Source organism: Melanostigma gelatinosum (assembly GCF_949748355.1).
Source record: "Melanostigma gelatinosum genome assembly, chromosome: 17".
Classification (NCBI taxonomy): Eukaryota; Metazoa; Chordata; class Actinopteri; order Perciformes; family Zoarcidae; genus Melanostigma; species Melanostigma gelatinosum.
The window spans coordinates 12,113,948-12,140,571 of NC_136650.1; the positions used below are offsets into that span (position 1 = coordinate 12,113,948).

At 44.8% G+C, this 26,624-nt stretch overlaps 1 protein-coding gene across 1 annotated transcript in view; it reads left to right on the forward strand.

The window, feature by feature from the left end:
- The window catches only part of znf704 (zinc finger protein 704), a 37,073-nt gene extending 13,012 nt beyond the window's left edge, over window positions 1-24,061 (forward strand). The window contains exons 3-9 of the mRNA XM_079288015.1: window positions 17,119-17,222; window positions 18,346-18,623; window positions 21,624-21,724; window positions 21,989-22,277; window positions 22,888-23,022; window positions 23,130-23,221; window positions 23,823-24,061. Coding sequence (XP_079144141.1) covers window positions 17,119-17,222; window positions 18,346-18,623; window positions 21,624-21,724; window positions 21,989-22,277; window positions 22,888-23,022; window positions 23,130-23,221; window positions 23,823-23,934 — 1,111 coding nt within the window. The 3' untranslated portion in view covers window positions 23,935-24,061. The remainder of the gene's footprint in view (window positions 1-17,118; window positions 17,223-18,345; window positions 18,624-21,623; window positions 21,725-21,988; window positions 22,278-22,887; window positions 23,023-23,129; window positions 23,222-23,822) is intronic.
- The last annotated feature ends 2,563 nt before the right edge of the window (window positions 24,062-26,624 follow it).

The window sequence follows — 26,624 nt, forward strand, 5'->3', positions numbered from 1 at the left end:
TCCTGTGACACGTGTGCGCTTGTGTACGTCCAGCTTTCAGTGGATTTGACTCCAACTCGCCGATTTTCAGATTGTCAGCAGCGCCTGCTTTAAAGACGAGTTGTTGAAACGACTTCCTTTCTTTGTCCGTGACAGTTCGCGTGAGGACATTAATTCTTCTTTATCATAATCCAAGGAGAGAAGCGCAAATTAAATTCAAAGACAGGACCATCCAAGAACAGAACATATCTCTTCCTCCCATGAGCTGCTCGCCATACGTTTGTAATGTGGGGCCACTTAAATGTACCTTTCATCAATTTATGACACTGGATTATTAAAAAAAAGGGGGGAAAAAGTGATTTGAAGAAAACTGCAGACACGCATTTTAAAAGGGAACACATGAGAGTCTGTCGAAAGGACTTGGAACAAAACATGGAAACATGCTGTGAAGCTCCCTGTCTGTCAAATAGCTTGTTCAGTGTGCTTCAGTTCATCTATCAGAGTACTTTGTACGTGTTCCTTTATTCTAATTTCAATGTATTAACACTCACGTGTGTTATGGATGTAGTGATTTCACACAAGTTGCATCAGCTCTGCCATATAACTCTCCACGCTGCCTGCATGAGTCGGGTCAGAGCACAAGTGTCTCTGCTTTCTCAACAAACGTTTGGCAGCCACTCGGGACATCTTCCCCTCAAGCAATGTTTGGACAACCGTCAATCCAGTCAACAGTGTCTGCACCAGTGCAATGACGCGTCGTTGACAATGAAAGGACTGTAGTTAGCAGTGTAAGTATACAATGGCATCCTTGAATCCCTCAAACCGCCCTTAAAGTTGATCAACAGCGCCCACGTTGAAAGCACACGAATACATCGTCGGGATCCAAGTGATGCTGCAAAAGGTTTACAGGTAGTCCACCGAAGCATATTTCTGCACATTTTACAGTCATAACCTCGGAACGTTTAAAGTGATGGAACATATTTGCCAACTAAAACGTTCCCTTCATGTGATCCTGTAACCGGAGTGATGAATCAAGGGCATGATGGCTGCACTGCTGATTCCCAGATGTGGTATGAATCCACCATCTGGACGAACAGACGTATAAAAGATATTTACACCGCGGGAGAGCCTGTAATGTGTTTAGCACGGTGGCATGTCATTTCACCTCCAAGAAGGCGGATCATTTTTCACACCATCGGCAATCATACAAAGTTAAAGTCACGATAGTGCCACACGCATCGAAGGTTTTTTTTTGTCCAGAATCATTTTTAATGACATGAATAGCATCTTACCCACAAGAAAGCTATTTGACATTCAGCATCTCAACAGTTGGCATCCCTCCGAATTCTGCTCCACACTGTTGAATCCACTGCACGGTTAAATAAGACAAACATTTAGCGAAAACTATCCAACAGATGTCTTCCTCAACAGAAAGGCCGAATGTTGTGAGAGGGGGGGGAGCGATAAAGTTAATTGAAAGTTAGCCATTTGTTAGTCTGACATCTAGCAGCCATCTGCTGGGGCCGATCTACATAAATTGGACCCGAATAGGACAACAGTAGAATATCCTTTTACTTCATAATCCAATAAGGGGGCTCTGTGGTCTTTGGTGCCTCTCGGAAGATCTAAAGCTGTGAGTAGGCAGCAGACCAGGACCAGGCACTTTCCAAAAGAGCATTTAAAAGGTAATCCATCATCTGTTGGGTTCCCAGCGCTTGCTCTCGGTCACTTACACATAAACAGTAAAACGAAACAGGTGGCAGCTATTTCCCATCTTATTCTCTCATAAATATGTGCTGAATGACTTAACTCTGAATGAAGCATGTGGCTCAGTAGTTTGAAAAGAGAAATACAATCTCGTGATCCCTGATGCGTTTGTCCGGTTGCCTCTTTTGCTGTTCTCAACTTTGAACTTCTGTTGAACGATATATGATGCTTTGGCTCTCGTGACTTCCCCAGAAATCTTCACGGCATTTAAAAGCCTTGAGATGCATAAACCTCCGTTTGTTGTGCCGGAATTGTCAATGTTTAATTGGTGGACCCCAGGTGCTTCATAAACGTACCCAATCAGAATCTCGCCTCACACCACCCAACCTTTCAAATGAGATGAAGCTTTTGTTGGGTGTTGGGGTTCTGTGTTGTGTTCGCTCTCTTTCTCACACACACTCACTTTTCTTTGTCTCTCTCTCTCTCTTTCTCTGCTGTCCTTCGTTCTTTAAAGACATTTCTCATTAGCTTCCCTAGCTTCACCTGCAAGCTAGGGAAGGTGAAAGCTAGGCTTGCAGGTGAAAATGGTTACTACACGTGCACACACACACACACACGCATGCACACTTACACACACGACCCCATTGATGGAAAAGGTTCATTTTTCACTGGTCTGCTTATCTTCAGGTTGTCCCTCGTCGCTGTGCAGAACAGCTTGTAAGAGGGGTAAACAGTCAGCAGTGGCCCTTTTAGGTCTGCGGGTTGATATTGTGTGTGTGTGTGTGTGTGTGTGTGTGTGTGTGTGTGTGTGTGTGTGTGTGTGTGTGTACACAGGAATTCAGTTGCCCCCTCAACCCCCATTTGGAGAAGTCGTTCAGACCATCTCCTGTTTTCTTCAACAGACCACCCCCACCTTCATGGAGCTCTTAATATCAACAAGGCAGCAGTTCCCCCCCCCCCCCCCTTCTCTCCTGTCCCTCCCTGTAAACAATGAGAGCCAGTGGCTTCGGTCACATGAGCCAAATAGCATCTGCAGACGAGGGTGTTGTTGTTTTGATTTTGAGTTCCACACGCTGAACTCTACTCCGATGTGTGAGGGGGGGGGGGACTCGGATGGTCTGCCAAACTCGAGGGCTGCCTGCAGAACTGTGTGTGTGTGTGTGTGTGTGTGTGTGTGTGTGTGTGTGTGTGTGTGTGTGTGTGTGTGTGTGTGTGTGTGTGTGTGTGTGTGTGTGTGTGTGTGTGTGTGTGTGTGTGTGTGTGTGTGTGTGTGTGTGTGTGTTTGGACTGTGGTAGCTTTGGCCGCATTACCTCACGATGAGCTGAAAATGGATGTGTTTACCAGGGGCTTCTCTCTCTCTCTCTCTCACTCTCACTCTCACTCTCTCTCTCTCGCTCTCTTTTTTTCCCTCTTGCAGGCATTTGAGCCTCACAGCCTTGATGAAGGGAAACTAACACGGCCATTACGCGCACACACTCTGGAGTTTAGGTCTGCAAACATTAAATGCACAGACAGGCACACGTGCACACACACGTGCACACACACGTGCACACCATGTTACACAGCCATACCCTCCATACAGCATGCATAATTCATGACCTCCCGTGGACATTTATTGAAACATGGGTGCTTCCCTCAGCTGCTCCCTCTCTGGTCTTTGTCGGAAGGGTTGGTTCATTTGAGTAAAATTCTCCTTCGTGCAACTCCATCGACACACACACTTCCATGCAGTAATGACTTATCTCGTTGTTTGTTGTCCTCTGCTGACTGGTGCCATGTTGCCAGTTGAAGCCAAGATTTCCACCAATCTGAGAAGAGTTGTACAGCCTGTCTTTAGTTCAACACATGTTGAAACATGTTCAACACATGTTGAAACATGTTCGACACATGTTGAACATGTTCAACACATGTTGAAACATGTTTGACACATGTCAAAATGTATTTTGGAAAGCTGTGTAACTTTTTGTTGTGCTGGGGAAAGTCTGATTTTTTAAGGCCAATGTTATGTATTCAATGAGTTTTTCTGTGGTTAGAGATCACGTCTCGCTGAGTTTCACGATTACAAAGAATAAACAGAAAACCTCCTCTTCCTCCCTCTCCCTTTCTTTCCTCTGCATTTTGTCTCTGTTTATGACACTTACAGTGAACTTCTCCCCCTCACTGTCCACTTCCTTTCCTTTCTCTTTTATTCTTTCCATCTCCCTCTCATCGCCCCCTTTGCCCAGATGGCTGATGCAGCTTTCTAATGTTGCTTTCCACTTTTGTCCTCCCGTTCTGTCCATTTTCTCTCTTTCTCTCCCTCTTGACTCACTGTATTCTATCTTGTTTTCTCCATCTCTGCTTTCCCGCTCATTTCCCCCCTGCGTTCCCCTATAAGCTGCGTCTCTCCCACACTCCAGCCCTCCCTCTCTTCCTTTGTCTCCTCTCTCAGCTGCCTGCTGTGTGGCTGTGTGTGTGTGTGTGTGTGTGTGTGTGTGTGTGTGTGTGTGTGTGTGTGTGTGTGTGTGTGTGTGTGTGTGTTTCCTCTGACTGACAGAGATGCTAGCCCACTGCTGAGCTGTGTGCTGGGGCTGGAGAATAGGCAGAGTGGCTAACTTACACTAGCATATGAAGTCAGTAGCGACAACCACAGTGAGGTGAGTTCCAAGTTGTTTATCTGAGCTTTCTCTGACAAACAACTGAGTGGGATTTTTGGCACTAAAGTATTCTCAAAATGTATAATCTGCCTACACACTCCACTGATTCCACTACCGTCTTAATTGCTTTCAGTTTGCTGCTTTCTCAAGGGAAATTTAGTTATGCACAAAAGCAGTTGTGATTAATAATATACTCTGAAATGAACACAGTTTACTGAACATGCATACAGGTTCTATACCCACAAAAGACGCCCGCACATGCACATTTCCAATTATGTATGCAAATATGCCAATAATTTGCAGTTAACCCCCACAAGAAAGGTTCATGATTTGAATACATACAAAGTGTGCAGCATTGACCCAAATCTTAGGTGACCGTTGGGACTTTGGTTGGCTGAAACTGAACATTAATCGGTGGCCACGCCCACCGTTGCTCGCAGCGTTGGCACTGAAGACGTGCGCTATGTATGTACAGACACATACACTGGTGATGGGAGTGGACTCGAATTAAGTTGCTCAAGGGTTTTACTCTGAGCAGCTGTCTGTTGTGTTGTTGTTTCGGTTAACGCTTGTAATTGGAGGCTCATTAAAAAACCCTTGTGTAGGTTGAAATTGGTGGGTAGTTGAAAGGAGAGGTTACTACGCAGCGTGATGGGTCCTCGTATTTCAAATGATTCTATCCAATCGAAACACAGAGTACCCTCTAGATGTCTAACTAAGTCCTTGTCTCTTGACGTTCCTTGAATTTGTTTGTGACAATTCCGGCGTCGGCCCTTACTAACATAAGTTCCCAAATCTCGTCTCATCAAATCTCTCCATTTTTCTTGGCAACTTTAAGTAAATGACCATTCCTCTTCACCCTCGTCTCCGGATGATGGAGACGTTATCGTTGTCGCTCGGACAATAACCGGCTCTATTCACACATGAGCTCAATCGGATACGACACAGACTTTGCACTCGGGAGCCGGCAGGGTAAAGTCTGTTTAATGTCCGATCCGACTGATTCAGACATTTGCGGTCTCACATTCAGCTGCTCCGGGGTAATGCCGAGATAATGTCAGGGTTGCTGTGCATGTGTGAAAGCGGCTTCAGTTCCCTTTGACTGTTACCCTGCATTTACAGCAACTAACCCTGTGAACAGCAGCGAGCGCTCTGCGCCTCTTTGTCCCCAAGTGTCACATTATGTGGAGTACCTCTTGTCAGGCTGCATACAGACAGCCTTCACTATCAGGCTGGTAGGGACATAGGGACATAGTCTCATAGGATGCAACATGTTGTCAGAGTCCTAAAAAAAACTCTGCCAGAATGTACATGAACAAAAGCTTAGACATGTTGAACGCGGTGCTCTTTATACGAGAATTAAAGTGACTGCATAACTTATTGCTTCTACATAGTTGCCATTAGGAAGCCTTTGAGTATTTGTCTTGTATGGATGCATCAGCAGAGCTCTATGTTGGAAAATGGAGCGGAGGAGTCTTTGTGGGGACTTGTTGACATGGTTGAGAAGGGAGAAGGTAGGGGCGGGCTCTCTCTCTCTCTTTCTACCTCCCTCTATCCTCTCTCATGGTGTTTTTATTTTTTTGCTCTCCATGCTCGGTGTCACACCCTCATACTACGCAGCAGTAAATTATACTCGCCTGGTGGAGACCTTCCCCCAAAACACATCCTCCCCTCTCTCTCCCTCTTGTCACTCCCCCTTCTGTTTTTTCCTCTCCAAAACAATTTCCATCATCCAAGAGACTCAACATAAAGGTCATTTAAACACACGCTTGTGACTTGTATTGATTACCTGACTACTAATGAGTGATTCTCTGTCCTTTACCAAAAACCATTAAGGTCCCAATGGAGCAAGGCGGTAACAGTACAACCTTTAACAACTGTGGTTGTACTGTAGGCGTGAATATGTCCGGCTCTTGAGTGCGAAGAAGGGCATTGCTGTAAAAACCACATCTCGGTTGACTTGTCCTGGCCGTGTGGAGGTCAACAATCACACAAATAGTGGATCAAATGGGGAGGAAACGAGGAATGAGGAGAGTAAAGGGGGAGGGCTGCAAGTAAAAGGCCTCTAGGTAAATGTTGAAGTGGCGGGCACATCCTTTGTCCCGCCTTGAGGCTGTGTGAGGCGATTGGACCAACTGATAGGCCTTTTAGAATGCCCTCCATCGGCTCAATCTCTGGGGGTTTTTATGAGCACTTTCAGCAAACACACACACACTGTCACATGCACGCTGACACAAACAGCTTCCCCAGGCCTCCCCACCCACTTTTCGAGGTGTAGTTGTGAAAGCGGCCCCTTCCTCCACTGTGTATATCACTTTCCTGGGAGCTGAGGGTCTGGAGGTGTGCATGGAAGTGTGTGTGTGTGTGTCCGTGTGTGTGTGTCCGTTCACGTCCGCTATGGTTAAAGCCACGGTGTTTATAATCAAGCTCAGCGGTGCTTGCGTGTGTTTATGTCCGTGTGGTTCATGGCACTTATTGGCAGGTTGTGTGTGTCCAGAGGGCAGGTGGAGAGAATAAAGCACTCGGGGCTAACTCGTGCAGCGCTTACGACCCCCATTATCACTACGGCACTTGCCAGTAAACACTGATGAACACACACACGCTCGCTGATGAGGTGTAAGCTAGCTGGAGGAGCAGCTTCCCCCTATCCTTGAAGGAAGACGGGGGAATTTGATTTGAGATGGTCGCGCCAGCCCAGGTGGCCCAGGTGACATTTAGAAGATCACTGTCCTCTATCAACCTGTTCTTAGATTATTTGGTGACACAAACCAGCAAACAATTGCTGTGTATGTCTAGAAAATGTATTCCACAAGTGAATGTGGTAATGATATCGCGATGGTGTTCTTCACGGTGGTTTTCAGTCGCCCGTCTCGCATGCATCTGACGGAACAGATACACTTTTATTTTTGATTAATACATCTGTCCACACGGGCTGCACAAAGGGTGCATTTCATTTGAGTTTTACATGAGTAACCGCAACCCGGCGCACATTTTTAAGCTTCAAGTATATGTTTCCGTTCATGCATGTAACTGTAGTTATTGTGTGTCGGACTCTTGAGTGCTGCGAAAAAGTGCGTAACCAGCACTCTGCAGGGCCTCAGCGCATCCTGTGTAGACGCTGGTGGAGGACTGAAGCTGCTGCTCTGCTAACACACCACGTTATATATTAGTTCATCAAATATTTATGGTACAAAATGCATGCGCAGCATGTGACACTTGTTTGTCTGTTTTAGAGGCGACCCTCTGTTATTGTTTATGGTAGCAGTTATGTTGATTTCCACAGATGCCATTTGCTATACGGGGTCCCTTGTTATGACATATTCATTGCTAATGTCTCCCGGATATTTCATTTATGTTCAATATTAAACATGCAACATGTAATACTCCAGATGTTGGTTGATTTTCGGAGCTCCTTTTGAACCATGTTCACCTGACTGGTAATTCAGGAAGTGAGTTCCACACATTCCGAGTCAGAACGATGACAGCCGGCCGGGTACGCCTGCCACAACACGAATAAATCACGCCATAGCGCTGCCTGCAAGAAAAAGAAAAAGGGCATCAGAGAGGCAGAGAGAAAGACATCCTCTGATGTTTGCTCTCCCAGCTACACACTCTCAGGCTTTTCGTTTACTCCATTCCTGGCACGGAGCTCAGATACTTCATTCCTGCAGCCGCTTCCTTTTGTCTACTCCAGCACCGTATCATGTGGACGAACAGCGTTGATCTACCGAGAGAGAGAGAGAGATGGAGGTGAAAGAATGCAGGTTATAGGAGGAGGAGGAAAGTAAAGGAGGAGAAAAGGATGGGGGGGTCGGAGGGTGTTTACCACCCAGCCACTATAAAGGTCGTCATGACTCTCATAGCTGCTGCATCTCATACATGACTCGCTCTCTGACACTCGCACACCCATTCACATACAGCCACATATGCCTGCATGCGTTCAGGCATCCATACACGCAGGTACTTGCACGCAGAAACGGAAAAGAGTGACACACACACACACACACTGTCGCACGCACACACACGGGGCCAAATGAGTAGCTTGGAGCAGTGAGATCCTGTTAATTCCCTCTGCTCATTAGGGCATACAGCAACATCAATTCAGGGAAAGCCCATCTCTGTGTGTGTGTGTGTGTGTGTGTGTCGAGATGGCTTATCTCTGCTCCTACCCTCTTCCTTCTTCCATCGCCGTCATCATCACGCTTTGCATTTTAAATGTGTCTCCATCATTGCACCTATTACTCCCATTGTTATGGTCGTCTTCTTTTCGTTCCACTGAAGCGTGATTGTTATGGTATCTCTATAGATATGAGAGCTTGTGGTCCTGGAGCAGTACCTCAGGGTTCTGGTTGTATCCTTTCATTGTTGACGTCCAAGTTTGTCCAAGTTTGTGTTGTTTCGATGTTGTTAATGTGGTTGTTTTTAATTTTTTACGGAGTTTTTTATTATGCAGGATTTACAAGAGAAAAAATAAACATCAGCATCTTAAACCCCCGGCCGTCGGGACACCTCATACGGTTGCTTTTGAGTTGCTTCTTTATTGTGCTTCACAGGGGCAGAGAGCACAAGTTCAAGTAACAGATCCAAATCACTGCCTTTTGAAGCTGCTGATGTACGTTTGTGGGATGCACATGTTATTCGGGTATCTCAGTATCTTTAAACTCGTTTGTCAAGGTGCTTATTTGATGTAAAGGCAGATTTGGCTCTGAGGAAAGCACGCTGTGATGCAACAATAGCACAGTCACAAAGGATTACGTCAGTGCATCTAGACACAAGAGGTAAACACAGCAGAATAAATCAAAACATAACAGTGGAAAAACAACTAGGCATCTTAACTGCAGGCCGTGTTAAAATATAATGCATCAGTCGCACACAATCAGGATTACATACATACGGTGCAGTTCTGTGGGGACACTGGACTACCCCAAAAACAACACTTAATAGTTTGAGACTGAGGTGAATGAATGTGCAATTGAATTTGTTCACTCACCTCACCTGCTATTACTATTGGATGAAGAGGAACCCTGTTAGAGTGTGTGTGTGTGTGCGTGTCTGTGTGTGTGTGTGTGTGAGTGAATCAAAAGGCATATTAAAAGGTAAAGTACAGTGGAGAGGGCGGGATGGTCCTATTTCCTCCATCGCTGTCGCTCAAGGGGTTAACTGTCTTCATGGATGGTGAATTGGAAGAAACGAGGGCTCGTATACATCAACTTGACATGCACACATTCACTCTCTGAACAAGACCTGCTTCTCTGCCCCGCGCCTCCTCTCCTGTATAAACACATTCACACACCACTCTGAAGATCTTCCACAGGGAAATAAATAAAGTGAAGGAGGAGTTGCTTGTGTAGCTTCCCTTCAAAAGGTTTGGTGATCCGCAGCACACGTGAATGTTATTGGGCGATTAGTCGACTAATCGCTCGTTTTTTTTTCTTAACCTTTTTATGCCTTTTTCATCCTGAATGATTTATTTCCAACAAACTTATGAACACAAGACTTAAAGTGGTGCTTTTGTGCGACTCTTTGAAGAGAAACTCAGTTTTACAGATCTGTCGAAATAAATCTAAAACTAGTCGACAGCAGTGTGAGTCAATTGAGGATTTCTTTGGTCAAAGTTAGCCCCTAATGAATACACCTTGTAATGTGTTTAAATAAATAGCACTTTCGCCCTAATGACTAGGCCATAAGTGACTGTGAGTGTTTCAGTGCAGCTTTATGGTCCAGATGACGACAACAAGCATTTTAAGCTGTCCAAAATGAGCCTTGGGTAGCCAACTGTTGAATCTAAGTGGAAGTATTTGCTTCTCCCCTGTCCATGTGTCTCTATTTACATGTATGAGCTCATTTCCAACTGTGTGTGTGCAGTGTTTCCCCTGTTTCTGTCATGTGTCTGCGCTCCCAGTCTCCCAGCGGCGTGGTGTGTGTGTGTGTGTGTGTAAATGGAAACTAGGCTAAAGTGCAACACAGAGGAGGGAGGGTGATACTGGAGAGCTTTACTGGAGTGAGGAAGAGAGTCTGGAAAACACTCACTGTATCACTGTTATGAATTGTACATTGAGAAAATAGTGTGTGTGTGTCAGCGGGTCTCCATTGAGTCTTTTATCCATTTAAAGTGTCATCTCTCTTAGTGCATTAGAGGCAGAAAAAGGACAAAGGCTAACCAAAGCATGGATAGATGTGCAGATAAAACCCCGCTCTGATGACCTGAGGATTATTCAGTGTATCTACTGTACAGCTGTCTGTCTGCAGGCACACGAAGACGTAAACACACAGGGTCATTGGCTCCATGCCCAAGCTAATGTACGCCACGCCCTCTTCTGCTCTCACCAGAGGGCGTTCCCTCAGAAGTGTGTGTGTGTCTGTGAGTGTTTAAAAATAAAAAGGGGGGGGGGGAACTAGCGGACACCGTGTGTCTGTTTCCATCTGCACGTCGCTTACTCATGTGTAGAAATGTTTCTGTGTGTGTGTGTTCAGAGGACAGCTAGAGAGAGAGAGAGAGGCAAAAAACCTGCTAATGCGTAATCAGCTCATTAGCTTCTAGCTAATGCTGATGATTAGACACAGTGTGGCTCTCAGCAATACTATTGTTGTTGAGTCTTAATGACTTCATCATCTGCCCTATTCTATTCATGACCTACCTCATACAATTATACACATATATAAATATTCCATAAGCCATCCACTGTACAGGTCATTATAGTAGATTGTGCACCGGATTTTCTTGGCTTTTAATAGATGGTGGTGGTGGTGTGGGTTGCACAGGTGGGTTGCTCGGGAAAAAAAGATTGTTCACGGACAAAGAAAATGACAATTTAAACTTTAGACTCTTAACCTGTTTGGTATTTCATGTTCCCTTCAAGGATAACAAAAAAAACCACCTGATAGTTCTTTAAGGAAGATCTACCAATGCCTTGTTTCATTTGATGTTGTCGGAGAAGTCTGTGTTCTTTGGGTTTGATTGATCGCACAAAGCAATTTCTCGAACGCGGTCCTGTTTCCGCCTTTGATCGTGGAAGGCTTTGAAAGTCAGCAACCACTCCTAATGGTGTCCCCCCCCACCCCCCCCCCCCCCACTTCACAAAAGACAGTGAAGCCTCGCAGGAGTCTTCTGAGTCTCCGCTGTCTTTCTTTTTTTAGAAAATCTCGTTTGTGTAGTTGTGACATTTTGCTTACTTCTAAGTGACACAATGTTAGACTTATGCATTATTATTTGTATTTCAAACTCTGCTGTCTGTTCACGTGAATATCTTCCTCAAGATGACCTGTTTTCTTTATCATGTCTGTAACAGCCTATCACGACTATCGGTGTGATAGATGTATGTGTCAAACATCAGACAACCTTTCAGTGAAGATCAATGAGAGATTAACTAGTAATCGAATGCATTCATGACTAAATATAACAGAAGATTAGAGGGAGATTTCATCCTAAATATATATCTTGCTGCAGTTATGTCCGACAACTCAGACCAGGCTTTTTATTATGATCATGTTTCTCAACATTTAGAAACAATAAAGTTGTTAAATTATTGTCAGATAGATAGAGAAACAGGTTTGGTTTCTGGTTGGATTAAGTGTTGTAATTTAAAACCATCTCTTTGAATGAGGGTATCTTGATGGTTTTCAGCCGCGGAGGAGCATTTCATTGTAAAGCTCCAGTTACAGTGAATCAGATGGAGGTTTGGCACTTTGACTCTGAAGAGCTGAAGGGAAAGATGTCTGTGGCTCCTATTTCAAGGAGCAGGCTGCCAGGCCAGTGCATATGTTGTTATGGCTAGGAAGAGGATTTGTTCAGAGAGAGAGAGAGACGGACCGGGCGTGTCACCCAGGGAGACGAACTTCCTCCTGATAATAACAGGTTTTATATATATATAGTAAAAAGGATACTTCTTATTACCCATGTTCTCGGCTTTACAATAAGGCGAACACCAGCCTGCAGCTGTCAGCAGCACCTGTGCAAACCTCACACACCCTCATGTGTGTCATAGGTGAAGTCCTAGACTTCACACACACACCTCACAGACAACACAATACTATAACATGCCCTCTTGCGTATTTCTCAGGTTTCATAGAAACGTTTTCCAACCGAGGTCTGTTATCTGTAACGTCTCTAGAGCCCGGATGATGCACACAAGCGTGTCAAAGAAAAAATTCCCGTGTGTTCCTTCATACACGTCTGCCAATCAAAAGCTGTGCCCTTCATGCATGTTAGCCCCGTGTCCTATGCAGATTCATTTTGTGGTTTTGTGAGGGACGGACAGGAAGTGATCCGATAAGCACATGGCTTATCAGCACAGACGCTTTCTGATTTATAGGAGCTTATTGAGGAGGAAATAGGCGTCATAGCCCAGTGGCTGTAATAAATGAGTAGCCCTCCCTGCACTGCTCACCATCAAAGAGACAGGCCAGCCCCACACACACACACACACACACACACACACACACACACACACAAACACACACACAACACTCCCTGTTTCTGTCTTTCTTTCTCACTTACTTCTCTCACAGTGTGATTCCGCTCAAAGTGTGGGAGGGAGGGAGGGTGGGTGTGGGTGAGAGAGGCAGCGAGAGTTAAAAGTCCTGCAGGGCTGAAGGGAGGAAGAGGAGCGAGAGGCCGCGGTACAGACAGTGTAGGAGTGAGAGGGGGGGGGGGGGGGGGTGCTGGCCAGCGCTGCCTGGCCTGTGTTTTTCGGGAGAATTCCTGTAACGCATAAAGATTGACCGTGGCCCGTTTAGTCTGCATTAGTTTGGAGTAGGAGTTTGTTAAAAAAAAGATGATTGCAGTGTGGCTAACATGGGAAACTTAGCCACTTGTGAAGAATGTGACCTGTGATTATTTTGTTTACGTGGTGACAATGATTTGTACCGTGCGTTCACTTAGAGGTGCCCGTGGCTTTGTTCAAGGGAATCTTTCAATTCTGTTTTGAAGTAGTGAACGTGGGACTTCTGACTAGAAACAAGAGACAGAGGTTATGTGTGCATTTTACCATCCAGGCAAAATAGCAATTCATTCAATTATTATTAAGAAAGAGGTTTACATCTTGACCTCAGCAATATTTGTCCGTCCTGAACGTCAAACGGAATTTCAGAATGATGACGAAAAACAAGACACCCCCACGTTTCATTGGATCACATCTAGCTGTCAAACTAACATGGCCACAGTAACTTGAACCCATGTTATTGTCTCACTCCCAGCCCAGTGTTTAGTGTGAAACTGGACACTGCCTGTGCCCCACAATGATGAAGACTTTGCCTCTCACACACACACACACACACACACACACACACACACACACACACACACACTGCCATCCTGCGTTTTTCTTGTTCCCATGCAGGCCCTTTGTTTTGTTGAATTATCTTGTAGTTCCTAGAAAAAGGAGTTTGCACATCTGTCCAGGAAAGTACAAGTTTCAGCACCCGCCCCTCTCTCACACACACACACACACACACACACACGCATACACAGCTTTTTGGCAGTTTGGCAAGCAGCCATATCTCCCACTAATCTCATCAGAACCCCTGAAGAGGGAGCTGTTGTTTTACTTGTGTCTCCATTCCCTCGCAGGGATGAATCCCAACTCATCTATGAATCTAATTTGACCTCCTGTTTGTCATTTCTGTGTTCAACATGTGTTCACCGTTTTTTCAATAAAGGATATACCTAGTAGCTCTTGCAGTGTGATCTAGTTTCAAATCGAATTCAAGGCCATTGAATAAAATAACAAGTTCAATAGTTTTTTGATGAAGAAATCTTCTTGAACCCTGTTTACATCTGGCATTAACGTTTTAAGATACAAAATGAGAGACGAGAATAGAAGTCTGCTCATCCACATAGTGCCCTGAAACACACTTATATATCCATATCTACTCTATAATGTGAAAGCGGTGAAAATACATACAGGAAGTAGACTCTATTTTCTACTTGAATGGATTGTCTTAAAGGCAGAATCAGTGGAAAGAAATGTATATGCAACTATTTTGATGATCGATTAATCCTTTTATTGTGTTTTTCAAACAAAAATCCCAAAAACTATTGTCTTAACATTTGCAATGAGTAACCTATTAATGCCAATAAGAGCATTTAAATATGGAGCTACGTCATGTTTAAGAAGGGAAGAAAACAACATTATAATTACTCTGGTACCTTTATGTATGTGCCGCCGAAATGAAAGTGTCCATCAATGTAGAATGAAAATAAATGGCATTCCCTGTTAATGGCAGGTGTCATTCATACTGTATGGCGATGCGACCTGAACAGGATACATATCAAGCGTCACTGGCCCTTTTTTTTCAGGTCATTTAAACAGCATCTATGTTTGTTTGTCATTTAAAGATAAACTAATTTCCCGGTTATGAATAGCCAGCAGCAGGAAGAAACGACATGGATCTGTGACGTGTATGAGTAAGCCGGCTCCTCGCTTTCTCTCTAGTTTTCTGTTGATAAATATGATAATGTTCCACTTAGGAGGCCTCGGGGGTCAGAAATCAGAGGATGTTTTATTGCAAGTTAGTGAAGTAAGAATATTTAAAATCACACCCACACGGCAACATACCAAACTCATTTATCAGGATTCACTTACCCGTCCATTAACCGTCCCGATACGTCTTCTGCGTCACATGTAGCATGCGTCTCCCTAACACACACACACACACGCTCTTGGTGTGTGTGTGTGTTAATTAGAGCCATAATAAGCACTTGGACCAAAACTAAGTTTGATAAGACCACTAATGGCAAATGTGATTTGGGGAAATTCCCTTTCCCAGCCGCTCATACATTACATCTTAATTATTCCTCATGCTGATGTGTTTTTCTGAGATTTCTTATTTCAAGCTAGACAAAGCACCCAGTGATCATTGTCTGACACTGCTGCCTCAGAGATAATATCTACGGTCACATGACGGCCTCCCAAGGTGAGCAGGAAGTGGTTTTACGGCGATGTGTGTGTGGGGGGGGGGGGGGGGGGGGTTGTGTACGCAGCTTTGTGTCTTGATTTATATGGAGGCTGTAATGACATCATATTCAACAGGGTAATAAATTAGACATTAGCTAATGGGGGCTGAGGCTCTTCCTTTGTTAGTGAATGCTCTCCTCTCACACGGAAACCCCGTGAAGTTAATATTAATACACTTTTAATAGCTTTCACATTAATGCAAGGGCGTAGAATTTGGTAGGGACGTGTCGCCGTCAACACCCAGCGACTACTGAATTGTCCCGAGCAATAATTCTGATCCAAAACAGTTTTATCAACATTGTACACAACATTGTGCTCTGGTTCAGTTTTATGAAAACAAAACATCCTCCCCGGAGCCTGTTGCTGTTTGAAAAGGAAACGTTGGAAAGTCTCTGTTGCTCAGTTAGCTTCTTTAACTTGTAGTTGCCTCACTAGCCACCAGCAACTGCCAATGAGGCCTCACTGAGAGCATCTGGAGAAACACACGGCCAACAGCAACCTCTGTGGAGCAGCACAGCAACAAAGAGACACAAAGATCAGGCTTCAACGGTGCTGTGGGCAGTGCAAACACCGTTGATCAACTTTTACTTGGTTGCTTCACCACAGATGAACCGATGTGTAGTGAATGTCTCATTATCAGCACACAGACTTCCTCCACTGGTTTATCTTGGCAGTTATCAGCTCTTGGAATGGCATGCAGCCCTGTCTGCTACTCATTACACTTCAAACTATTCACATTTGCTCTAAACATGGTGACTTGGGGGAGAAAAGAAAGTCATAAAATATAAAAAATTGGAAGAGAAGTGTCAACTTGTGCTGTACTCTCCACAGCCTGTGTTCCCCTTCATAGGAAAGTCTCACTTAAACCTCCTCGAGTCGCTCCTTTACATTGTGGAATAACGTCTGCCAGCTTTCAGTCGTCCAAGTCATCTTAAACACATCTGTGTTAGTTTGGCACATGTGGATTTTGGTGACTTTCTTTTCCTCTAGAGTTGCTTAAGCTCGGTCATCTGGGACGGGGGAGCATCTGTGCCTTTTAAAAGCTGTTCTAAAAATAAACGCGGGGAGTCGCGCCTGGGCTTGGACGGAGCCACTCGACACGTTTTAACACCGATGTTGCCGTTAAGCCTCTCCACTGGTGCCTTTGGTTGTACAGTATTGCTTCGGGGTCGTGTCCTGTTAGGGTGTGAATTGTCGCACCCGGTGAAAGTCATCACATGTCTCCTTGTTCCCTGTCATGCTTTACAGCGGGATGTCGCAGCAGAAATGACACTACAGCATGACTGAGGAGCCTCTGTTTGGTGCGTTCGTCACGCGCCAACTAGAAGAGACAGAGACGTGTGTTGTGTGCGGTTAGTCTGTTCTATGGATTGGCTAGCGTGTGCACTGTACAGCACTGAGCTTGTGTTGATAATAGTCTTGGGGGATTGAATACAAGACCCACATCAGTCTGGTTCAGCTTTACATTCATCTATTCTGATTTTGTGCAGCGGCGGTTCAGCTGTTGGTTGTTGATTTTTCTAACGATTGCATCAGTCGCCCACAAAGGACATAAAAATATCCAACTTGAATTTAATTAGAAGCTTATATTGCAGAATGCAAAGCGGAGTTAGTTTGAGACCAGAGGGCCTGATTTATTTATTTTTGTCTGAAGTTAAAAGATGAAGACACACACTTTCTTGAGCTGCACACTCAGCTCATGTCCAACTGCAGACATTTGCCATGTGTGTGTACAGTGTGTGTGTGTGTGTGTGTGTACAGTGGAGTCGTCTTCAGTGATAATGAAATAATGTATTGGGAGCAGTAGGTGCTCAGTAAAATCCTCTTTCTGTTTTCACAGACGGTCAGAGGAGGAAGTGGACATGGACAAGGTGACGGCTGCCATGGTGCTGACAAGTCTCTCCTCCAGCCCGCTGGTCAGGAGTCCACCTGTCAAAGTCAACGGTGAGTATTACTGCGAATAAACAACTCCGTTAGTGGGGGATGTTCTTTTGACGCAGTGAGCAATATGCTTTCGATTGTTCTTTGGCTTTGATGAATCATTCCCTCCCTCCCAGAACAACTCTGTAATTTGTATGTTCTGCTTCGACACTGACTTTTCATTCCCTCACAGCGGTTATCTGGTGAATGCGTGTGCACGCTTAGGTTGATAAATTACTGCCACCTGCTGTGCTTCAGGATTCGCTCATCAATGTGTCCCGCAAATCCACGGAAAAGCACAATGAGTCTGGATCCAAAGTGGATTTTAAATACCAACTGTACAGTTTTATCTGAATGTCGTCAAACAGATGCACACAAGTCGGCGATCGTACAATGTGTATTTACATCAGTACACACAGTAGGCTGTCGTGCATACAGCAGCATTTCAATTCAACTCTCATTGAACTGTCTTGAGTTTGTCTTATTCATAAAAAAAAAGAAATGTTATCTTGAAATGATTGGCACTTCTTAATGTTTCTGCACCACAAAACCAAACGCACATCAGAGCAGCTTTGTTGTTGTTGTTGAGCCGCTTCCTCTTTCATGGCTCGAAACTTAAAGTGAAGCAAGAAGCAGCTTCACTAAACCAAACAAACCAGGTCTGCTCTGAACTCTCACTCTCTCTGACACACACATACTTCAAAACACACACATACTTCCTCAGATATGTACACGCTCTAAAGTTTCCCCCAGCCTCAACCGTCACAAAGTGAAACGTCTTTTGTAGACGACATTCAAAAGAAACGTTTCTTTGAGCGACGGAAACAAGACCTTGGACGTTTCTCAGCGGAACCACAGAACAAACAAGTAACCTTTTTTGTTTTCATTGTGTCACAGACAACAGTGGTGGTGGGAGGCTCTTTTGTGTGAAGTGCAAGTAAAGCGGTTTGAACTTAATTGAATGTCTTGATCTCCCATCATTGACGGAGGAACTCCGGCACAGTTTCCTGGGGTTGTATCATCTACAATTATGACTGAAGGAGTTTGCTTTATTTTTCACTGTGATCTTACTCACTTCCCCTTCCTGTCCCCTGTGTTCTCCTTCTTTCCATCTCGGTGCCTCGCACCTTCCTGTCCATCTTCTTAGACGGCCTGTGCGGTTCGTGGAAGGACAACGGCTCGGCTGGGCCCTTCACCCCGTCCAGCAACAGCTCTTCAGGGGGCTACTGGAGCTGGTCTGCCGCCAGCGACCAGTCGAACCCTTCGACGCCTTCTCCACCGCTGTCCGCCGACAGCTTCAAACCCTTCCTCGTGCCCAGCATGGGCGGTGTGGGATCCGGCCCCACGGGGCCCGAGGACCCCAGCCTGGATGAGCAGGACGGCAGCAGCCTGCTCTTCGACGAGCCCATCCCTCGCAAGCGCAAGGTGAATACTGTCGACGACGTCTGAGTGAAGAGACTGAAAGGAAAGGCCAGTTCCGCTTCTGTACGCTGAGAACACAGCTTGGTAAATTAGTAATTGAAGGCTTTTCAAATTAGGCATTTGAAAATGACGTCACACACCTGAAACACCAGACAGTTAGCAAATGGCTGCATTCCTTCTTCTCCGTGTTCTGACCGTATGTGTCCTTTAAGAGTCGCAACAGCACTGTGAGAATTTTCTTTTTATTTCATTGTGTGGTCTCATATTAAAGGGGCTTGAGGGAGAACGGCAGCAGCTCTGCTGATAACAGGCGTCTGTCTCAATGAGGAGCTGTCAGCAGCACGCGAGCTGCTCTTCAACACAACCGTGGTGTTATTAACCTCCGAGGTTACGGGTGTAGCCGAGACTCTGACTGACTGATTGGCAGAGATGAGAATGGGACAGGAAAGGACGCGCAGCCTTTTTGCTCCAGTGGTCGTTTTGTCTTTGCTGCACAGACAACACACACACACACACACACACACACACACACACACACACACATGTATACACTGTTTCTTTCTCACTCATCATTTTGCCTCGTCTCATTTCTACACTCCACTGACAGCTCATGGCATCCACAGCACAGTGTCACTCATTATTTTTTCAGATCTATATTGCTTTCTCTCTCTCTCTCTCTCTCTCTCTCTCGCTCTCTCTCTCCCTCCTTATCAGCACTCCTACTTGCCGGTTTGTCGTTTGTCATCCATCTATTCCTCCTTTCACTCTCTCTCCCCCTTTCTTCCCCACTTCCTCTCCAACTCTCGCCGATGTTTTGGCCCCCCTCTCCCCTCGTTCTGTAAATATGTGTGTGTGTGTGTGTGTGTGTCCTCCCTAGACATTTGCCCTTCATAATTACTTATCAGTCTGCACATGCAGCTGCTTCGCAACAGCAGTAATGATTTTAATACCCGCTACCGTAAACATAAAGATCCTGCCGGCCTCGTGTCTCCTCTAAGAATCGATAAAGACTCTTCGGTGAGCTCCACATCGCTCTGAATTGCTCGGGGACTCATGACAAAGAAGGGCAACGAGAGGGAGAGAGACATTTAGAAGTGTGACGGAGCGAGAGGAAGAAGAAGAGGAAGAATTAAAGGGGGACTAACGGTAAATACAGAAAAGGGGAAGAGAGAATGGGGTGTGGATGGAGACAAAAACAGATTTTCTAATCAGCTTGGATAACAATGAAGTTGACTTACGTAAACACACACACACACACACACGGTATATGTATGATGCCACGGTTTCACATAGATTTATCGACACGCTCCTCTTGTGCTCTCGCGTCTCTCTTGGCAAGACAATGCTGTTTGGAGCTCACCATTTAATTAACTGTGAAACGCGTCTTTAAAAGGGAATAACACACACGCACACCCACACACACACACACACACAAAACAGGCTTTTGTTAACCAAACACAAAACAATGCACGGGGGGGGACAGATGATTGTTGTGTGTGGATGCGTTTCTGAAAAAGAAAAGGATGAAAAAGAAAAGAAAAACATCTTGTCGAAATTAAATCAGCCCCCTCAACAATAGTTTGACAGACAGGCCTGCTGTAGAGGGCCATTTATAATGGCTCAGAGCGGGGAAGCAGGGGGGGGGGGGGGGGGCACGCAGGGCTTCTCACTCCATGAAAAACAAAGTGCAGTTTCTCTCGGAGGCCAGCGGTGTAATTACAGCAGACGGATAGAAGATACAGGAGCCTCACCAGCTCTCAACCGGAGAAACATTCACTGTGATTTGGCCTCAGTCAGCTCCTGTTCAGACAACGCTGTTACAGTGATGTTCATGTTCAAGATGAAAGTGCATTCAGTGGGGAGTTATTTCATTCATTTGTCGTCCGCTTACAGTAAATATTCACAGTCTTTACTGAAGTGAAGTTAGACAGCAGAGGCAATGTGACTTCACAAACACAATCCACATGTTTCAATAGCGTAATAACCGCTTTAATGAAGCAATATGCTTTAAATTGTTCTGTGGCTTTGATGAATCATTCCCTCCCTCCAAGAATATTGATTCAAAATATTACAGGCTTCTGATTTAAAAATAGAAATATAATGAATGGACTTTTAAAAATGTGGCTATATTCCAAAGAAAATTGACACCTGTTAAATATACCTAAACTAAAAGCTGGTAGTGACCTGTATTAAATAACATACAATGAACCGAGTGTCATTTCATCACTCCTAGTTTGAATTCAGTCAGGGCCTTCAGTCAGATGTCATCTCACCTCCCGCTTCCCTCATTTGCTGTCAACTTTCTACTGTATTTTCAAAAATAAAAGCATGAATAAAAGAAAATTATATATATATGTACGCCAACATGGAGGTGTAGCAATGATCTAATCTTTACACATGGCAGCAACTTCATTTTAAAATTTCTGTAAAATCCTGCAGATTAAGTATTAATATAAATAGTAAAGATAAAAAAACAAATCAATACATAAAGATCTAAATTGCCCCCTTAGAGAGAGAGAGAAAGTGCCTGAGGTCCATTGAGCAATCAATATGCTTCTATGTTACGCAGTCACTTGAGAACCCTGAAACGTTCTCCTACCTGCTCGATAATGAGGGAGAAATGATGTAGTTTAGGCTAGTTGACCAACTCTGGAGGGAAATACCAGATATAGCTCACCTTCTGTATTATAGAGATGGATTTAATGAACTGAGCCAGTGAGTTTAATGCACATATCAAGAGAAAACCACTCGGGGAGTTGAACTGCACACATGTGATTGCTTGTTATTTACTCTGTGGTGAAAGAGGAATGCTATTTTAAATGTGAACCAAACACGGTTGTTATACCGTAGGAATCCTGACTTGACAGCAAACGTTGCTTTTTTTCTTTTTGTTTTGCTTTAAAACAAAAACAAAAAAAACGTATATGTCCGTCAACCCGAAACCATTGATGATCTGCTGTGTTTTCTGACTGTGGCTGCCGTACTTTGTGTGTTTTCCTGCAGAACTCTATGAAGGTGATGTTCAAGTGTCTGTGGAAGAACTGTGGCAAGGTGCTGAGTACCGCAGCCGGCATCCAGAGACACATCCGCACCATCCACCTGGGGTAAGACGCCAGCGCACACTGCCTACCGAAGCGAAAGTCCACTCAAAGAAAGAAGCGTTTTCACTTCCCCTCTTCCAACCGGCTTCATTGTCAAAACATGAAGGTTGAAGGGGGAGCAGGGCTCGTGTGCGTGTGACTGCACCGTGACCTTTTGCTGTGCACTGCAGATGTGGAGTAATCAGCATTCACGGGGACATTTGTCTTTATTTTCCTCTCTCTCCGTCCGTCGCCCCTCACCGCTTGTGTCCTCTTGTCTGTTTGTAGGCGTAGCTGTGACTCGGACTGCAGTGACGGCGAGGAGGACTTCTACTACACGGAGATCAAGCTCAACACGGACTCGGTGGCCGACGGGCTGAGCAGCCTGTCCCCCGTGTCCCCGTCCGTGGTCCCTCCCCCTCCCCCCTCTCCTCACCCGCTTCTCAGCCAGCTGTCGGACTCCCACAGGCCTCCGCAGCCGTCCGACGCCAAGGAGCCTCGCGGTGGCGGCGCCACCCCGCTCAGCCGCTCTGCGCCCAGCGCACTCTACCTCATCCACACGGACCACGCCTACCAGGTGAGCGAGTGTGCACATGTACACACACACACACAGGCGAGATTAAGGTCTGTGTGCAACACACACGATCCATGCGCTCTCTGGATCAATATGCACACCACGACACACTTATCAGGCTACACAAAATGCACATATTTTCTCTCACACACACTATATCAGGGTCTTCATTATGGTGATTATGTGTCACAGTGTTGACAAAAAAACACGAATGATGTCACGGCGACTTAATGGCACCGTGCTCCCGTTAGCAGCTGTGCTAACAGTTGTTGTATATTAACACACAGCAGCAGGTTTGAACAGTGTATGTGGAATGATGACCCAATCCATCAATTCATGGGACGGCAACGTGCGTGTAGCCACATAACAGCAACATCACTTATTGGTGCTTAATTTAACTGAAGAGTTTTTACAATGTGAGAGGTTACTAAGTTGACTGATGAATTGAAACCATTGCACAGAGGCAAACCAAGCAGCAGTTACAAACGATACAAAGAGACGTCATTTACAACGTTAGGGTTTTGAGAATGAAAAATGATTTGTAGAGGCCATGGAAGTACTCCTGGTCCTGGTAGAAAAAAACACCATTCTCACCTTTGACCTCTGCCCTCAGGCCACGGCTCCGGTGTCCATCCCGTCCAGCAGCAGTAACTCGACCGGCTCAGCCTCCACCAGCTTCACTCCCACCAACAGCTCCAGCTTTAGCGTCTCCTGGCAGTCCCCACCCGTCACTTTCACTGGAGCCATGGTGGGGAAAACGTTTACGTACATGCAAGACCAAGCATTTTGTTCTCAGCCGCATACACGTGTGTACACTTGGGTTCCTCCAATCATACATTTGTCTGCCTTCCTCAGGTGTCCCCCAGTAAAAGCCAGGGCTTTGGGGAGCAGCGCTCCCAGACCATCGCCGTCCTCTCGTCCCCTCCCAGAGCCACCTCTGCCCTCAGGTACTGGATCCTCACAGCACGCTTACCTCACATGTCCTCTGCAGCTTTAATTAAAGGCCGAACAAACTTAAAGGGCGTATTAGATATTAAAAAGAGACAACTCGTATTGAAGCCAATGCGTCGAATAGGGTTTTCTTTTTCAATTCAACCTGACTGAGTAAAACACACCATGTGGTAAAAGGTGAAAAATATTGACTCTCACAAATCAGCTCAATCACTCTGAATTCAAGAAAAGTCATGAATCAGCTCAATTCATCCTCTGATTACACATTCAGACATTGTTGTCTGTTGATGGTGGTTTAGCTGCTTTTAGAAAAGGCTTAAAAACACTGCAGTCTACTTAACAGAATAGTTTCATCATTTGCTGTCTTGAGTTGGATAAGAAGTTTCCACTCTTATATCTGTACATGAATATAGAGCAGCAGTCGGCTAGCTGAGCTTAGCATAATGATTGGGAAGAGATGGAAACAGCTAGCCTGGCCCTTTAAGTCGATCTTCCACATGTTTCTGTGAGGTTGATGCTGGAGCTCATGATGAAGTTGAAACTCAGTCTTCTCCATCGTGTCACTTTCATCAGTCTTTCTTCATTTCTCCTCAGCAGGAAGGTGCGCGGTGAAGGGAAGAAGTGCCGTAAGGTGTACGGGATGGAGAACCGCGACATGTGGTGCACCGCCTGCCGTTGGAAAAAGGCCTGCCAGAGATTTACCGACTGAACGCTCCCCACCGACTTCCCAGCGCGCCACACCAACGGGCACTGCTGCCTTTCGCCAGATAAGAGGGGAGGGGCTTCATTTAGCATGCATTTGGTTTTCTTCAGCGAGAAGTCACAACTTCTCCTTCAACTCCCGGCTCCGCCCATGCCGCCCCCCCCCCCCCCCCCCCCCAGGTCCACTGACCTCCAGCCGTAGAAGGAACCAAAGGACAGCAGAGTCATTTTTACATTGCCGTCCAGGATTCTGAGCACTGCCTCGCCATTCCCACCAGTCCCAGTTTTGGGAAACCCCAGTGCAGCTAAACAGTGTAAAGAAAAAATAGATCGAAGGTTCCTCCCGTTTCTTTTGTTTTTTGTTCAGTGGTGCATCTTTCTATGTTTTGTGAAGCTCTGGTCTTTAAAGGAGAAGTCCAGTCAATGAAGGGGTCCAGAAAAAAGGCCAGTGTATTTTGTCAAAAGAAAAAGGAAAAACATCTTCACCTTTATTCATCCAGAAGAAGAATGGGCCCCTTTGCTGCAGTTTTTGAAGCACGTTATGAAACCGCATGGAGGAAAAGCTCGCCGTTTTTTTGTTCTTCCTTCAACTTGTCTTTGTTTTATTTCTGGACTTTTTGAGGAGATCTTTCATCTCCGACATCACAGCCTCTCCCGGTTCCTCACTTGTTCTTCACTCCTGACAGCTTTCTGAGGGGGAATGTACGGCAGGTTGAGACACACATGGTGAATGATCAATGCAAAAAAAAGATACAATTTACAGTCAGGGAAAGCAGATGGACCATACCACTTAAGAAGAACAACAGCATTCACACACACACACACACACACACACAAACAAACACAGGTATTCCAACACAATCAAAGCAGAAGACAGTTTTCTATGTCGCTTTTTTTATCCCGTTGATTCATTTTCTTTTATCTTTTATCAGGGATGTGAATCTAAAGGAAGCAAAAACCAGCAGCTAAAACATGGAGTTATACTGAATGCAGTCTCAATAGCTTCTCTCTTTCATTACACAACTTTGCAACCAAAAACTCTATATCTTATTCTTTATGTTTCTTTTGTTACGGTGTTTACAATGTTTACTGTTGCTGATGTATTTCTCTCTCTTTTGTTTTCCTCTCTTGTGGCGAACCGAGAGTGTTTACCAACCACCCGCTAAAGAGCGCGTGTTAAAAAGACCGTCCTGACAGCACTGGAAGCATGAACGCCAGCAGAGACGAACACCTTTCCTCACATGCACAGAGAGACAGATTGCCCTCCTCCTCAACCAACATGTACACCTTCCCAAAGGGAAGAAAGTATCTTTGTGTTTTCGTGCGATGATCTGTTCACCAAAGGGGGAGGGGCTGAAAACCAAAAGTGAGCCACTTGCACTGTATGTGTGTGTGTGTAACGGAGCACTTGCTACATGTTTGGTTACTTCTGTTGAGTTGAAATGCTTCGGTTCCAACTGAACTGGTTGTAAAAGGAGAAAGAAAGCAAATAGGGGTGAGATAAGTTAAAAGCACTTGATGAGGTCATTGCTTTGTTGTTAAATGTGCACTGCAGAAACACCTGTTCAGAGTGGCATTGGTAAAAAAAAATATCTGATTTGTTCATTTGAATTCCAGCCTTGAAACAAAGGAAACAAAAATCACAAGGCCGAATAGTTTACAGTTTACAGATAAATGGATCACCCGGGGCTGCACTCTACTTACATTACGATGTACTGAAGTTGATAGAAATGTTCTACAAATGTTTCTACAAACAGGCACTTTGTGATTTTGTTTGTGCATTTACTCTCTGCATCATATATTTTCTTGAATGCACACGCTGAAATCTTTATCGGCATTTCTGTCTCACGCACAGGATCATTTTACCGAATTATTCGAAGCCAACACAAGCTAATAAACCCGCGAGCTGGAGCATATACGGCACAGTACTTTCCACACCTGATCGTAAAAGCGTAGCTCTGTTACGTTTGCTCTTTTCTTTTGTTTTTGTCTGTTCGTGTACACGTGTAATTGTTGTATTATCTCTAAGCTCCATGTTTCGGACCAGTTACCGCCGTCGTTATATTTGCAACCTCACGGAGAAGACAAGTTCAAGTTCGACATTGCGTGAGGTAATAATGTACCGTTCAACCTGTCGGGCTTCTATTGTTTGGAATATAGGGATAGCCTTAAAGTCACTCTTGAAAAAAACAATCATTATGCTTCTTCTATGTCTTTACATTGATGTTTCAGTGAGAAATATTTAGTTTAGAGTATCTACTAACCGATTTGCCATTGTGTTATGTGAACGTATTATTGTTTAAGAAAAGACAAATCTATATATACTTCGAGAAAAACATTTAAAATTTAAATTCAAAGAAAAAAAGACATTGATTTGGCTGTTTCTTTCCATATATATATATATATGTATATCGTATATATGAATATATATATATATATATATATTCATATATATATATACTGTTTATGAATTTTGTTTTCATGTTCTGCTGAAGGTGTTTTTGTTTTGTTTTTGTAGCTAACAGGAGGGAGACTCGGCATAATTCTCACTGCAAGCCGAGCTTGTTATTTTCAGCGAGTGTGACCCTCTCGCTCCCGCCTGGAGCTCCTTCACGTCACCCTCCCTGCTGCCTGCCCCGCTAAGCGGTCCAATTCCACTGTTGATTAAAAGCGTTATCTCATTTCCAATTCTCCTCT